The sequence below is a fragment of the Elgaria multicarinata genome, chromosome 1 (assembly GCF_023053635.1).
Source record: "Elgaria multicarinata webbii isolate HBS135686 ecotype San Diego chromosome 1, rElgMul1.1.pri, whole genome shotgun sequence".
NCBI lineage: Eukaryota > Metazoa > Chordata > Lepidosauria > Squamata > Anguidae > Elgaria > Elgaria multicarinata.
Window position 1 is genome coordinate 117,116,859 of NC_086171.1, and position 16,730 is coordinate 117,133,588.

The window sequence follows — 16,730 nt, forward strand, 5'->3', positions numbered from 1 at the left end:
TCCTCCCGGGGTTAATGCCAGAGCCAGCCCTTGGAGGAGTTGGCAGGACAAGGAATTGACGCTGCTGCTGCTGCTGCTGAAGGAAAGCTGCGCGCTTGGCAGACGGCGGAAAGAGGGGCGAGACCACAGCCTCCCTGATGCTGCTTTGATGCCGAATTGGAGCAAGGACCATTTTCTTTACTGCCACCCCTCATTTGTCTCTCGCTGCTTAGTGCTTTATATTGCCTTGCTTGGTCCTTTTCTGCTCCCCCCTCCCGCGCCGCCTTGCAGATGAAAGCGGTGGGTGTGTTTGCTGCTGAACTTGTTTGTTACTGATGGTGTTGCATTTCTTTAACCTACTTCCCAGTCTCTGTTGAATATCGTTTTCCTTTGTTACTGCAGCAGTGACAGGAGCAAACCTCCCGGAATTTGTTAGGCACCTGCTAATACCTTGGCTCCGCCGAAGTAACCTATAACTATACTTAGTCTATAAAAGATGCTGTGTCTGTGTTGTGCTTGCATGCTTGACAGGTAGGATTCATTTCTTTCCATGCCTGAAACATAGGTTTGCAGCGTCACTGGAGGTAAAAATAGGTGTAATGTCCTAAGCCATACCTGCTCTCAGATTTTTATTTTATGTTTTCCTGAGAACCCATTTCAGGAATGGCTTGGTTCTTTCATTTTAAATCTTAAAAGCCTTTATTCACAAGTAATTTTATTTCAAGGAATGGCATTACTGTTTCAGATCAGGGTAGTTCTTCCACACTGTTTTATCAGAAGGACACAGGAATATCAGAGTTTCAAGTATCCAGTTCCCTAACACATTCTTACAATCCTTTGTTCACATGACTGAGCTGCAGTGAAAGGATAGATTTGTGTATACGTATGTGTGCAATGTGCTTCTTTCAGAATGTGAGTGTCCAAATAAAGGATGGCAGTTATTATGGATACATTCTGAATAAAAGAATGTGAACTTGACAACATATTGACAACAAGCAGTTGCAGATGTTGCAGTGGCTCTAGGCAATAGCTCAAGACAATAATGGAACATTCTGTTCTTTGTTCACACCAGTTTGCTGACAACCTTAGTTTGAAGGATGGCATGAACATAAGTCATGCCCATGACTCTTCTGGAGCACTATATGTCACTGGTGTATTCAGGTTTCTGAAGAGCAGTAGGTCACATATGAGAGTAGGACACAGCGAATGAGCCTGTAAATCATTATAATTTCTAGTTGATCTTGTGATGAGTTTTTTTTTAAAAAAAAAACCTTCCACCTTAATTAATGTCTGTAATGAATAATATTTCATCTTACACTGGTTCCTGCTATGCTCATCTGTTTTATTTTGGTTACCTAGACAAAGAATTGTTGGTTATTATTATTATTTATTTATATAGCACCATCAATGTACATTGTGTGTTGTATAGTGTGTTGTAATAGAAGCCGATGAAAACATGAAAGCAACGTGAATACAAAAATTATTTATTTGGGTATAAACGAAGAAACATACGATGAAGATGAGTTTAAGTTACCTTTCAATAGGCAGAATGCAAAGATTCAGGTGCTTCATTACCCCTATTGGTGTGTCAGTGGGAGGTTTGACTCTTGTTCTTGTGTTGTTTCCTCCCCGCTTCTTCTAGACAGGATTCCCTTGAAAGGTACCAGGCCTGAAAACTGCCCAGGACTCATACTCATTACATCTATGTATGAAGGTCATGGCCAGGTTTTATACACAAAGAAGGAGAAACCTGTTTCCTACCCTCTTCAATAACCCAGATTACAGGACCATTTCTTCAGGACTCAGTGGCAACTGGGTCTCTGGATTTTTGCACCCCTTTTCCTGTCTGCAGCCCTTCTTCATTTTTGTAGATTACTAATGCAGATCAACCTAAACATTGTGGCAACAGAGAAGGTGTATTGATGAAGATGGAGCAAATATCCTGTTTTTATCTCTAGTGTAAGGGATACAGTGATTTTGTATTCTCTTACTATCCCAAAAGGGGAGATGATAATTTTAAAGGGTTTCCATGCATCTTCCTTTTGGTCAGTACAGTTGAGTACAACTAGAGCAGGAGGAGGTTAGCAGTGGGTTAAATAGATTGTTGTTCCTTACTAAACAATAAATATAAAAATGGTGGGTCACTGAGTCTACCTGCTCTGTGATGATGTGGTCTGGGTAATTTTGTTAGAGCACAATCTAGCTAGAATAAAGCACTTTCACTTCCCCTTGATTTCAGTGGGAGAGTTGAGCTTGAGCATGTCTCTCCTTTGTAAATAATGGTATGTAAAAGTGCTTAACTTTAATTGGAATGGGCATACTGCATTATGGTAAGAGTGAATAGAATGGGTGCAGTAAAGAACAGCAAAGAAACAGGTATTTCGCTTTCAATACATGTGGACTAAATGAGGAGATAAAGGGCATAATTTATTGTGGTAAGGGATAGTTTAGAATATATTTAAAATAACCCACATTAAAGGTTATTGCATATAAAGATTGAGAGCCAGTGTTGGACTGGGACTATGGAGACATGAGTTTTAGTCCCCACTCAGTCATGAAGTTCACTGGGTGACTTTGGGCCAGTCACTGACCTACCTCACAGGGTTATTGTGAAGATAAAATGTCGAGAAGGAGGACTATGTAAGCTGACTTGTAAGGGGGGGGAGGTGGAATATAAATGTAATAATAAATAAAATAAATAAATATTGAGTGTCAATTTCTCTCCTCTCAACAATGGGGAATCAGTTTACATAATACAAATGTATCTGTTTATTGCCCTTTTAAAAGCTAAATACATTACTATTCATTTTGCCATTTCATAATACAAACATTTGTCCCCTAATTAATTGGCTGTTAGGGTAATTTAAGACTGACTGCCAGCTAGGGATCTAGCCACTGTTTTACTATTCCATTTTCAGCCTGTGTGTGCTTCAGAAATTGTACAGTTTCAGGATGAAGAACAAAGATACTATACCCACTGACTATTGAACTTTTTGAATATTAAATGCCTTTTAGTTTGCTAATTTTAATTGTATATTGAATGTTTGGTTTGCAGTTCATCTAGTGATTTCAGTGTTATTTTGGGAGATAAGTAATCACAAAATAGTAATTTATTTTACTAATCCATAGCTAGAAAGTCTATCTCAAATTGAGGAAGACCTATAGATGATTCTCTTTTAAATACTAAAGAGGATTTCAATTTTCTTGTAAAGACTTTAGTTTAATGAATTAAAGAGCGGAAAGTAACCGAAAAGTGTTTCAGCTTCAATATTAAACACACTTATTAGGGATGAGGAGTAAGCTCCATTGAACTCATTGTTACCTACTTCTGAGTAAACATAGAATCATGCTATTAGTCATATTGGTTAAATGCAAAACTAACTTGTCGTCTTCAGATCAAGATAATCCAATTCAAGCCACATAGTACATCAGACAAAGAAGCTTGAAAAATAAATAGCGGCAGATCACTCAATGAGCCAAGCTGCAAACTACATGGAAAAGCAGAAACCTGTGTATCTTGTACAAGATAGATCTACAGTAATTTAATTTATGAAGGTAATAAATTATATCTGGCTTCTTGCACAATAGCAATAAGTTCATAAACTTGAGATTGTAAAATCATGTTTAATGTATTAACTTCAAACAGTCTTTAAGAAACATATTGCTACTTGTGAATTATTATTGCTACAATCCTATACTCACTTATGTAGGAGTACGTCCCATTGAACTAAAGTGAAAAACTCCCCACCTTTCCACTATTTGCAATAATCCAATTTGCAGTGCAGTCCTATAGAAATCTACTCAGACATGCTGTCTATAGGATTGCACTATAAATTGGATCACTGCAAATAGTAGAAAGGTGGGGAATTTTTCAGACAGATTTCTGCAGGGAACGCTTATAGGTGCAAGGAGTGCTTATCAAATTTGCAGATGACACCAAATTGGGTGGGATAGCTAATACCCTGGAAGACTGAAACAAACTTCAAAGGGATCTTGATAGGCTCTAGCGCTTGGCTGAAAACAACAGAATGAAATTTAGTAAGGATAAATGCAAAGTTCTACATCTAGAAAAAAAACCAAATGCAGTTACAAGATGGGGGATACTTGGCTTAGCAATACTACAAACGAGAAGGATCTTGGAATTGTTGTAGAGCACAAGCTGTATATGAGCCAACATATTGTAATGTGGCTGCAAAAAAAAAAAGTAAATGCTATTTTGGGCTGCATTAATAGCTTCCAAATCATGCGAGGTACTGGTTCCCCTCTATTCGGCACTGGTTATTATTATTATTATTATTATTATTATTTATTTATATAGCACCATCAATGTACATGGTGCTGTACAGAGTAAAACAGTAAAGGCCTCATCTTGAGTATTGCGTCCAGTTCTGAGCACCATACTTCAAGAAGGATGCAGACAAGCTAGATGGTGTTCAGAGAAAGGCAACAAGGATAACCAGGGGTCTGGAAACAAAGCCCTATGAGGAGAGACTGAAAGAACTAGGCATGTTTAGCCTGGAGAAGAGAAGATTGAAGGGAGACATGATAGCACTCTTCAAATACTTGAAAGGTTGTCACAGAGGAGGGCCAGAATCTCTTCTCGATCATCCCAGAGTGCAGGAAACGGAATAATGGGCTTAATTTACAGGAAGCCAGATTCCAGCTGTACATCAGGAAAAACTTCCTGACTGTTAGAGCAGTATGACAATGGAACCAGTTACCTAGGGAGGTCGTGGGCTCTCCCACACAAGAGGCATTCAAGAGGCAGCTGGACAATGCTTTAAGGGATGCTTTAAGGTGGATTCCTGCATTGAGCAGGGGGTTGGACTCGATGGCCTTAAAGACCCATTCCAACTCTACTATTCTATGATTCTCCATACTGGCCAAATAGTAGCTATATTTGCTCCACCTTGTAATGTCTTGCTTGCTGCAAGAAGGGGAAAGGCACTAGATATTTCCATCTGTGTCAGTTGGTTGTCATATCTTCTAATATAAGCAGCACTCTTAGAGAAGTATACAGTATATGATTAACAACACTAAAAATATTAAACACCAAGACTTGTCTTAGATTATGAAGACTGTTCCCCGTTTAACAAATAATTAAATCAGAATCAGCGGAAAATCTGGAAATTTAGAATTGTATGAAAAAGAAAGGAATACTGAATCGTTCAGTCATTCTGAAGTATTAGTCTTAGATCATTTTGATGATGTTGTGTGCCATATGTCCTGGCAATCTCTGGTGTGCTGAGAGCTTGACCTGTATTGTTGAGATTTTCTGGATGGCTGTTTATCTCTCACTGTGATTAAATCTTTCTTGCATATCCCTTATCTTCTCATATATCACTGATTGTGTTTTATTACTATAATGTGACACAATAAATCTACTTGAGTATATTTACTCTTTTGGTTGCATTTTTAATTTATTTTTCTTGTTATTGGGTTCTTTAGTAGTACTTCAATTGTTTCTCTTGTTGCCTTGTGACTGAATGATAAATATCTTTAGAGCAACATACTGAATGAACTTCAATACATACAAAAGTGTTACTTGTTTATTTATATTTACTAGTGCAGAGACAATTACCCCAATCCACCTCTAGTTGTGTGTATACTGTGAATCCTCATCTGAATATACATTTTGTTGAAAATATATACTCACATAGCTAGTGGCATGTTCCCTGTAGGGTGGGATACTGTTCACACTTCACTTTTTCTACTCAGGAGCATATATCTAAGTACAAAATATAAATTTGGCACATTGAGTGTGAATGACACATGCACATTAAACTGCCTGTCTTTCTACACAGTTTATATAGGAGTGGTCACCAAATAGTTAAAGGGCTGCCAAGCAGAGAATGTTAATTCTTCATTGCCTATATGGTCTAGAGCAGTGGTTCCCAAACTTTTTCAGGTAACTGCCCCCTTGATTCCACAAACTCATGCCCAGTGCCCCCTACCCTACACTATAAAAATCATTATTCAGAATAGCGGTTTTCAACGACCCACTAAGAAAGATAATAACAATAAAATTCAAAACAGTAACAATTAATTGAATATTTATTTAAAATCCAATTACATTTTTTTAGTTTATTCAATTAAACATAATTGATGAACTTGTTCCAGTGATACCATCTTTTCAAAGTCTGATAGTCATTTAGCAAGAATAATAGATATCACAGGGCCTTAGATGATGAGTGTAGTATATTTGGGTAGGGTCATGCCAAGAGAGGCGTTCCATCAGCCTGAGTTGTCCGGAGCTGTGCTGCCAACAAGACCCTCCTCCATCCACACATGTATTAATACCGTTTTAGAAGAGTCCTTTTAACGGTGAATTGCAATGTTTCAAAAGCACCAAAACACTAATAAAGAGACATACCCTGCTTGGTGTGTCCCGCCATGCCAGCTGCAAACAGAGGCGTTCGCTCTCTTTTCCTTGCCTCTTTCCCTCGGCAAGCCTGGGGTGGGTGCTTCCCATTTAAAGGGGCTGCGTGTCTCTGGATCCTGCTGGTCTGGGTGCCCAGGCTGAGTACCGGCGGGCGGGCTAAGGAGCTGAGAATGAAAAAGGGGCCGTACTGCACATGGCCCCTTTAAATGGGAAGCACCCACCGCAGGCTTGCCGAGGGAGGCAGGGAAAAGAGAGCGAACGCAGATTGGCGGGGCACACCAAGCAGGGTATGTCTCTTCATTAGCACTTTGGTGCTTTTGAAACATTTCAATTCACCGTTAAAAGGACTATTCTTAAATGGTATTAATACATGTGTAGATTCTTCCCCTATATGGCTTGGGGCCAAACTACCTTCTCCCATAAAAATGTCCCTCGGTTTTAAGACCTTCTCGAGAGGCACTTCTCGGAAAAGACCACCTCGAGCGCCCCCCTGCTGCCCCCTTGCCTCTTAGCGCCCCCTGCCGCCCCCTTGCCTCTTAACGCCCCCCTATGCAATCCCACCGCCCCCAAGGGGGCAGTACCGCCCACTTTGGGAACCACTGGTCTAGAGAACATTTTAGGCTGGAAGAGGTTGCCTCAGCAGTCCTGTAGTATCTGAGGCTCCTTGCTGGTGGTAGGCAGAACTATCTATCTTAGTTGTTGAAGGTCACAAGAAGCAGCATGTGTAGTGACATTAGTGTTCCTGTGGTTCTGTTTGCATCCTAGGTTCCAGTGTACAACTTTCTGTGTGTAGGGAAAATATATTGGAATTAATTAATCTCTGTTCAATGACTAGGAATGCTCTGTTGAACAAAAGGTTGGAACAGCGACTCTAAAAACTGATTTTGAACTTTTTCTGAGATGAGTGGAAAATCCTTAAAAGTTCTGTCAAAATGGTGAATTCACATTCAATATGTTTAAACTCATTGTGGGGCCCACACAACCTATGCGGAAAGCTGTAGCATTGGATGAACTGAATTTCATTTTATCACTGCTGTCCCACATTTCAGTAATAGGGATGTTGTAAAACTCAACTCATTCATGAGGGTGGAGGCTTCCAAATGTCCACATAGATTGCATATGCCCTGTGATGAGTTTGCAAATATCTGTCTTGTGGTAAATATCCACTTATATCCCCCAGACCTGTTTCACACAATGAAACAACTCACAGTTTGCTAACAATTGCTTGTGTGGAAACAAATGGGAGTGAGTGAGTGTACTGGCTCCTGACTCTTGCCTACTTCCAGTGTTCCGTCCCTCAGATGTTCTCCGTGATGGAATTTACTGCCACAAGATGTAGTCATTGCCACCAATTTGGATGGCTTTAAAAGGGGATTGGACAAATTCATGGAGGATAAAGCTATCAGTGGCTACTAGTCTTGATGCTATATGCTACTTCTAGTATCAGAGGCAGTATGCCATGTACACTGGTTGCTGGGGTTTTCCGTGGGCAGTTGGTTAGCCACTGTGTAAGCAGAATGCTGAACTAGATGAACCCTTGTTCTGATCCAGCATGGCTGTTCTTATGTTCAAACATGAAACTCTGGATTGCTAAGGGAGAAACAACCGAGAGTTATAACTCATGGTTTGTTCTTGGATTATAACTCTGGATTATGAGTTTCTTCCTCAACAACCCAGAGTTCCAGGTTCAGACATCATAGAGAACCATCCAGGGATAGAATGTCCTTAGGTTGTTTAGCATGCTGGAAATGGGTGAGCAGTCAAGAGCTGGCACACTTGCTCCTCCTGAGTGACCCATGGTTAACAGACTGTGGGTTGTTTCACTGACCTGGTTTGCATGACACAGCTGCACATCATGGGTTGATTTACATACCAGGAAGTTGTGGCACATACTGGCCAACATTGTAAATATGCTGTAGCTTATTGTATTGTCCAAATCTTGCCAGCAGGAGTTATTTGAGGGTTAAACAGCCCTTGCATAACCTCAAAACACCTCAAAACAAATAACCCCTACTTACTGAATTTGGATGGCATGAAGTCACAGCAACCCCCTCTTGGGGGTTGCATATTGATAATGGTGACTGTAATATGTTGTAGCTCCTCGCAGGTACATTAGCCCATGATGGGCACTCATGTTGTGCAAACCAGCCCAGTGTGTAACCCATTCCCTTCTACAATTAGGATGTTGCAGTAGTGCACCTTCCCTATGGGGTTATAATACTGCTCTTCAGATGACCAGATGGAGGGGTTGGGGGATGACAGGTTCCTGCACCACTAGAGTTTATGTAGTATAACTACAAGGTAATAAAGTATGATAGTTGTTGCCACTATCAGCAATATTTATATACTGCATCTCATTTGAAACAATGATTTTTTTTGTAGAAAAGGGAACTCCAGCAGGTGGAGGTTGCTATGCTTGGGTGAGAAAAGCCCCACTTGCTGAAATTCTCTCTTCTGTACAATTTAGGAAAGTTATAGGCACCTTTGGCACCTTCTCCTTTTGTATCTGGTTGAATTGTAGACATCAGATTTGCAAACACATTTCTGTTGACACTGCCATTAAAGCTGTTGCTTAGTGTAAATGTACTCCTAGGCAATGTATTGTATATCATGCTGTTTTCTGCATCAATAGCATGTATAAATATTTAATAAAATTACTAACACTGCCTTGGAAGGCACGTAGACTGTACTCCTTTAACTTGAAAAATTCATATCTTGAGGTCGTATTTCACATGAGATATATCTGTAGTGTTCCAATTCTAAGAAAATCAGTGGATAGTTAAACATGATGGGTTATTCCTACATAGAATCATTAAAAACACACACAAAGAAAACTAAGAAAATCTGTGATTTAGTGGCATGAATGGAGGGAAGAGACTTAAGAGGCTGTGCTTAGAGATTATATAGCCTTTGTGCTAAGGCTTGTCAATCGGTTAGGCCCTCTGAGATTCCCATTCTATACAGGGAATATCTCCGAGGATCGAATGTCTGTCCCAACTGCTTAATGGGAGCTGAAACAATTATGATGAAATGTGAGCAGCTGCCTTCAACAGGGAAAGACATCTCACTTGCCCAGGGTCTTTGTGGGTTCCCCTCTGTCATACACAGAGCTATATACTTACGTGTGTGTTTTTTACTGACAACTTTCTGTGAGCCAGCTGCTTCTCTTCTCCTCATCCTTGTATTTGTCAGCTAAGAGCATAGGACAGATTTATGAGTATATCTGTCACTGAATCCACTAAAATATGTAACTCTAAAAAATGTGAATGCAAATTAAAGCCAGTCCTATTAAATGCAAAGTATTGGTTTTGTAGTTCATTTCTGTCAGGCAGGACTTGAAATGCAACAAAACCTAAAGTGCAGCACAAACAAGGGAATAAGGTATACTACTAGGATACAACTGGCTATACTAACTAGCACATCCACATCTTATATTTTCAAAATAAATTAATCCTGATCTTACATAGATGCAAAACTGTCATTGATCTCAGTTGCAAATCTGCATATGTTGCTTACAATTTGGATTCCAGGTTCTGGGTCTGAGATAGCTTTGAGTATTCTGGAAACTGGCATATGCACTACTAAGAATGAAACATGGGAGTTGCCCTGGGATTGCAGAGTTGAAGGGAAGCACACTCTGATGCAATCCATCAGCCAAGGAAGAAGCAGCTGCTCCAAAATTTGCTTTCTTCCTGCCTCCCCATTCCTTTTTCATTTTGTATCAAGTGTATTAGATTATGAGCCTTCAGTCAGGGACTGACTTATTTTGTAATATCTGTGCAGACCTTAGAAAAACTTAGGCATTTTATACACATTTAATAATAATCACTTTTAATATTGTGAGTCAGTGGTACAAACAGTCTGACAATTAAATGCTTAGCAGAATTCAGCTACAGAGCTTCATCACACCAGCGTTATACTGTGCATTCACTGCGAATTACATGCAAAGGACTCCGATGTTTTCTACTTTATAATCTGCTTTTATTGTGAAGTACTCCTATGCATCCTGCTGTGATTACGCTGCTTCCCTAAAAGAAGCACCGAAAATAGAATCGCTGAAAGAACGACTCTTCTTACTCCCCCACAATCCCAAGGCTAATTTTAACATACTTCCTTGTCCTTCTCCAAGCAGCCACTGGGGGTGCAGAAGGATGAGTTTTAAACTTCAAATTAAACAAATGCGTACATCTGTGTAAGTTTTAAAGATAAAGACATCAAAATCGGAACAGTAATAGGTATTAAGGAGGGCTTTCAGTATACCAAATTTGAATCTGATTGGGTCATCTTGTTTTTTTTATAATTTTTTACATTTCCCCCCCCTTAAACCCTTTTCCTGGTATGCAAAGGATCTTAGGAGTGCCACTGCCCGGGGTGTGATTAGCTGTCAACAGCAATTACAGCTTTACGCTATGGGGATAATTTGAGGGAAATGGGTACGTGGGATGAAGCTCACACTCCATAACTATGCATAGAACAAGCCCCTGCCAAAGGAAGTGAGGCAGGTGGCTACCAGAAGGGCCTTCTCTGCTGTGGCACCCTGGCTGTGGAACGAACTCCCTAAGGAGGTTCGCTTGGCACCTACATTATATTCTTTTAGACGCCAGGTGAAGACCTTTTTATTCTCCCAGTATTTTAACAGTCAATAAATTAATTTTAACCTTGCTGTTTTAAATTTGTATTTTAAATTTGTATTTTTGCATTGCTGCTGTTTTTATCTTTGTTGTGCTTTTATTTTGTATTTTATATTATGGTTTTATACTGTTGTTTTGTTTTGAATTGACTTGATTTTGTAAACCGCCCAGAGAGCTTCAGCTATTGGGCAGTGTAGAAATGCAATAAATAAATAAATTGTCTAAACATGGTACCTATATTGTTTCCCCTATAGGGTAAATAGTAGCCTCAGGAAGTGGGGGGGGTATTTAAATTGGGGAAAGGTTTATGCTACTCTTCCAATCCTGCAGATCCTGCTTTTTTCTATACTGCGGTGGGATTGCATAGGGGGGCGTTAAGAGGCAAGGGGGCGGCAGGGGGCGCTAAGAGGCAAGGGGGCGGCAGGGGGGCGCTCGAGGTGGTCTTTTCCGAGAAGTGCCTCTCGAGAAGGTCTTAAAACCAAGGGACATTTTTATGGGAGAAGGTAGTTTGGTCCCCATTTTAAAAAAAGATGATACTGTGATGTTTTGCTGTTTATTGCCAATTATATATAATGTAAGTCTTTGTAATGTCTTAATGATTTTTGTTACCTAGGATGTAAGTGTACTTTGAACTTCAGCTGGTAAGTTGTTAATGCTGTTGGGAGGGGGAGCAAGTGAAATGAATGTGAAGTGAATGCTGATTGGCTGGTGGTTCGAAGGTTTGGATTGGCAGTTAGCAGTGAGAGGGAGGAGTTAGGAAAAAGCAGTAGAGTGTCTGGGTGGAGAAAGAGAGGAGAAGCTGGGTTTGTCTGCATAAGGGGGTTAGAAGAGAGTATGATCAATGTGTTTTATTTTTTTGGTGGGAAAGTGATTGGGAGGAGATAGTGTAGATTAGTGGGTAGAGTAGGCAGAGTTACATATGAAACTGTACTGAAACAAACAAGTAAAAGGACAAATTTGCTTTTTATACTGTATTTTGTATTTGTGCTTTTAACCTGTTGGTTGTTTTATTATGGTTTTAATTTTTGTGAACCGCCCAGAGAGCTTTGGCTATTGGGCGGTATAAAAATGTAATAAATAAATAAAATGAAACCACAAGCTTTGTAAACTGCATAAATTTGGTTATTGTTCAATAAAAATGCTTCTGTTTCATAAACTGGATTGAGGCTGGAATGGTGGCTGTGAGGCCAGAAAAGGGTCAGTCACAGGGCTAGTGAGCAGCATTCTGACGACTTGTCCTTTAGTTGGAATCCATCAATTATAGAGAAGAATAAAGGAAGACCAAAGGGGGTCATCACTGATAGAATCATGGATCTTCTGCTGTTTCTTCTAATTTAGGCCTTTTACAATCTTTTCTTGAGATGGAACCTGAGTAAGACAGGATAGGAAAGGGGAAGCAGAGAATATTTTGCCTTAGTCAAAAGATGAGGGTGGTTTTTTTTTAATTTCAACTCAGAATGATAGCTTTGGCATAGTAAAATCATCTTAGGACCATGGTAAGCTGTTTTATACTTATTCAAACCATTGGTCCATGTAGCCCATAATTGTGGGCACTAACTGACAACAGCTTTACGGAGTTTCAGGTAGGAATATTTCCAACCCTATCTGGAGATGCTGGGGATTGAATTTGGGCCCTTCTGCATGCAAAGCATGTGCTCTGTCACTGAGACATGGCCCTTTCCACCATGTGGTTGTTTCAATAAATGACTGTAATCCACCAATGCAAATTGAGGCAGGTCCTGTGGTGAGTTCTGGTCTAGATGTAAGCACATTGAAGTATTTACAAGATGCCAAAAGCAGTGGAAAGATTGATCGGCTTTAACTTTACACATAAAAGTAGTCACATGCTTTAGCCTTAATACTTTGTAGTTGATTAATCAGACCCTTGCTACTTGTCTTTCTGTCCTTTGTCCATACAAATTTCTTTCCAATCACTAACTTCCTATTTTTCTACTTTGCATATCAGGTTTGTGTGCTGCCTCCATTTTACTTCATGATACTAGGTTCCTTAGCACTGCTAAGAAAGCAGTATTAAAATTTGATTCTGCATAACTTACTACAAAGCTATCTTCCCCGTAAAAATCTTTCAATGCCTGCTCCCATCAGCAAGTGAAGAATGTTTGCTCTGTCATAAGTCCCATTTAGTTCTAGAAAGTGTATTTAGGATTGCAGCAAAGGTCTCCCCATTTGGTGCATTTTAAACCAACTTCTGCTACTCCCAGCAGTGTTTGAAAAAGCATTTTAATTAGTAACTTAATGTTTTCTCCTGGTTGCCACCATTACTAAAATCAGCCCCTTCTTTAGTCATTTCCTGTTCTCTCCTAGTAAATCTACCTTTTAATTATTTGTGTTGTTATACTCAAGCAATACCACCATTGGCTAATTTAAAAGAAGAATTAATTTTTAATTATCACAACTCTGCTTTAGTGGAAAGAAAAAGACAAAACTGCCTCTGGGGAAAGGAACTGCATAGTAGGGCATGAAATACCAGTACAGCCATGAAATGCAGGCCACATAGCACAGAATGTTTTTCATCAGACATATTGAGGATGTCTACATGCAAGGAAAGCTCCGTGGTGGCTGTGGATCTGTGCCTTGTTGGTTTGGCGACATCAACATGGGGCTTCCCTGTGATGCTGCATTTTGAAAAAGTCTGGGATTTACCCCAACTTTTTCAATGGGAGCGACGTCAACACGGTGCTTTCACCGTGTAATGCTGCTCCGCTGCCAATCTGAGTTCAACCTAGGTTCGGAGCCTGGTGGAAGGCAACCAGTGATTAGTCGCCTTCCACCAGGAAGAGGGCAGGGGCAGCTCCGGGACCCGGATGGCCGCCCTGAAGCCCCATGCTCCCTCCTTGGCATCAGGACTACCCAATGCCGCCTTGCGAGAGAGAAAACATAGGGTTGAGGAAGGAGGCAGCGCCAAGCCAGTGCTGTGAAGACAGCCCCCAGATACTTCATAAGTCATTTTTCCCCATGTGTGCCTGAGTAATGCTTTGCAATTCTGGAGTACTGCCCCTTCTCACTGGAGCATTCCCATTGCTATAGCCACCAATTGTGGAGAATCGCTATCCAGCAAATCAGTTTTGGTGTGGCCAACATTTGGTCATATCACCTCTGTTCAAAGTCAGAACCAATATGCATCTTTAGACTGCTTAGCTGTTCTCCAATCAGATGGTCCCAATTTTGATCCATCCTTTTTTATATATATAAAACAAAGCTGGCCTCATATTCACCTCTCAATGGTAATAATAATTGCCATTCCACCAGTATGCTACATCAACAGTGTATCTCTCAGGCATACCAAAGGCACACATTTTCCCCTTCAGTCATTGAAACAAAACTAAAAAGTTAGTTTTATCTCACTTCCTTCAGGAAGTCCATACTGGATAGGCTGGTGTTGCAGTAGCCCAAACTACTGCAAAATTGTCCCAAACTAGGTCTTTAAAAATATAGGAGGGCATCATGGATGAAAGTGGAATGAAATGGCTTGGCAGTGATCTTATCTGGATTATCTGTAATAACAGTGGGAACAAATTGTTTAAATTTCAGAGAATAACTATTTTAAACATAAAGAATTATGATCTGTGAGTATAAATATACATTGCTCTGTGTTGCTAAGTATCTCTTAACAGGACGTTTACAGTGCTAGGCATGCTGTTTTAAATGAGAGAACCTCACAATAATGAGAATAAACAGAAAGTCTCTGAAGTGGAACAGCTGTATTAATGCCAAGGCTGGAATCTCCATGCTTGGCATACCACAAACATTAACTCTTACTATCATTTTACAGACATTTATTGCATAGGGTGATGCTTCCTTCTTTATGATAGATTAGCTCTGTAGATGGAATACACTTTTTAATGTACATGCTTGTACTGCTTCTCATAGCACTCTTTCTCTACAGTTATCATTGCCATGTAGGAAGTCATGTATATATCGTAACAGCTGACAAATATACATGTGTATGTATGTGGGTAAGATCTGGCTGCAAATCACCATTTTTATGTGAAAGTGCTATAATAGGAAGAAAAACAGAATTTGGATTTTCATATACATAAGGTTGGTGCTATATTAACTGCTGAACAGAGGGACTGGAAACATTTATTAAAATAAAATTTCAAATAAGAGAATTGCAAATTTATTTTTGGAATACACATAGCTAAGTTTCAAATACAGATTTCTAATTGGTGGCAGCAGACCATCATTTATAAAATGGTGTTTTTGGACAGAATGCATACAATACTTGGTATGCTAGTTGATTATATCTTGTCTAATCATATGGAGATGCATGGTTAAAATAGCTACCTGTCACTCAGTGTTAGTTTTCAGTTTGTATCCCACTTTTTGGGCAAGTAATAATATGTTAAAATCTACTACATATCTAAAATAGAAACAATCATAATTACTACTCCATTCTTCAAACTCCCGGAGAAGTTCAAACAGAAAAGGTCCTGCATACAGTTTTTGGAATAACATTGACTGGTTACCTTCATAGACAAAGTGAGCATTAATCATAAAAATGCAGCAGCCGGTAACAATGTCCTTGCTACTTCTCTTGTTTGTGCCTAGTAAACACATGGTATTACAAAGAGTGCACACTCACTTGATCTTTGGATTTGCAGTGGAGCATAAGGAACAACAAATGCCAAACTACTTGTCTATGTTAAATAACATTTTCCCCTGAAGAGTTGGATTGGCCAGAACAAAATATAGGCATACTATCCAATACTTGCAAGAAGCAGTTTGCAAGACTGGTACTTCATTCAACCATGCTGATAATCCATGATAAAAATCAACAATTATTTTCACTTAAGAATTATTTTTAAATAGATTATAATTATAGATTTGTTTTGGCAGTATGATCAACAAAAAGCAGTTGTTCTGCTTTAGGACCTATTGGAGTTTCTTCTAAAAGGGCTGCTATTTAAAACTTGTTTATGCTACTGTACTGAAAAATAAGTGAAACATTTATCGTCCAATGTTAGTAGTCCACTATATGAAGGCAAAAAGCCAGCTGTGGATTTAGTTGCACAATTGGGCTGAGTTATTAGTGATGCTATATCGAGCTGCATGGGTTTTAATGCTTAGGCCTGCCAACAAACTCCAGCATGTTTAAATTAAACAAACAAGGAAATGCCTATTTACTGCCCTGATGTAACTTGGACCCAAATTAACATATAACTTCCTTTGCTTTCCAGACTACCACAATGACGGCGGAAGAGACAGTGAATGTAAAAGAAGCTGAAATAGTCAAATTAATATTGGATTTCTTGAATGCAAGAAAACTTCATATCAGTATGCTGGCTCTGGAGAAAGAAAGTGGAGTAATAAATGGACTATTCTCAGATGATATGCTTTTCTTAAGGTAGAAATTATAGTATTAAAAGTACTGTAAAATAAGCTGAAACATTTTTGAATTGGCACTATAACTTTGATTGCTTTGATCTATCTTGCATCCAACTGAATCTGGACTGTCCATTTCTATATTTGTGCTAGGTATCTTCTTTATATAAATAAAAAAGAATGTTTGTTTGTATGTCCTCGATGAGCTCTAAAACTGTACATCCAATTGTTATGAAACGTTTAGGATTTGTTCTACCTGTATCTGGGATGGTTTGGGGCATAATGAAAATTTCAACCACCATCTTGAACCAAAAAGGGGGCAAATCAACATTTTTAAAGATATACTCCTTCAATACCATTTGATCAATTTCAACCAAACTTCGCATCATTAT

General features: G+C 39.3%; 1 protein-coding gene across 3 annotated transcripts in view; it reads left to right on the top strand.

Moving 5' to 3' along the window:
• Positions 1-16,730, top strand: part of WDR47 (WD repeat domain 47) — a 47,775-nt gene that overhangs the window by 308 nt on the left and 30,737 nt on the right. The window contains exons 1-2 of one of the 3 annotated variants that reach the window (XM_063135337.1): positions 438-510; positions 16,194-16,360. In XM_063135337.1, the coding sequence (XP_062991407.1) occupies positions 16,203-16,360 (158 nt within the window). In that variant the 5' untranslated portion in view covers positions 438-510; positions 16,194-16,202. Of the gene's footprint in view, positions 1-437; positions 511-16,193; positions 16,361-16,730 lie in introns of those variants that run through there. The other 2 variants (XM_063135355.1, XM_063135345.1) reach the window with 2 other exon arrangements.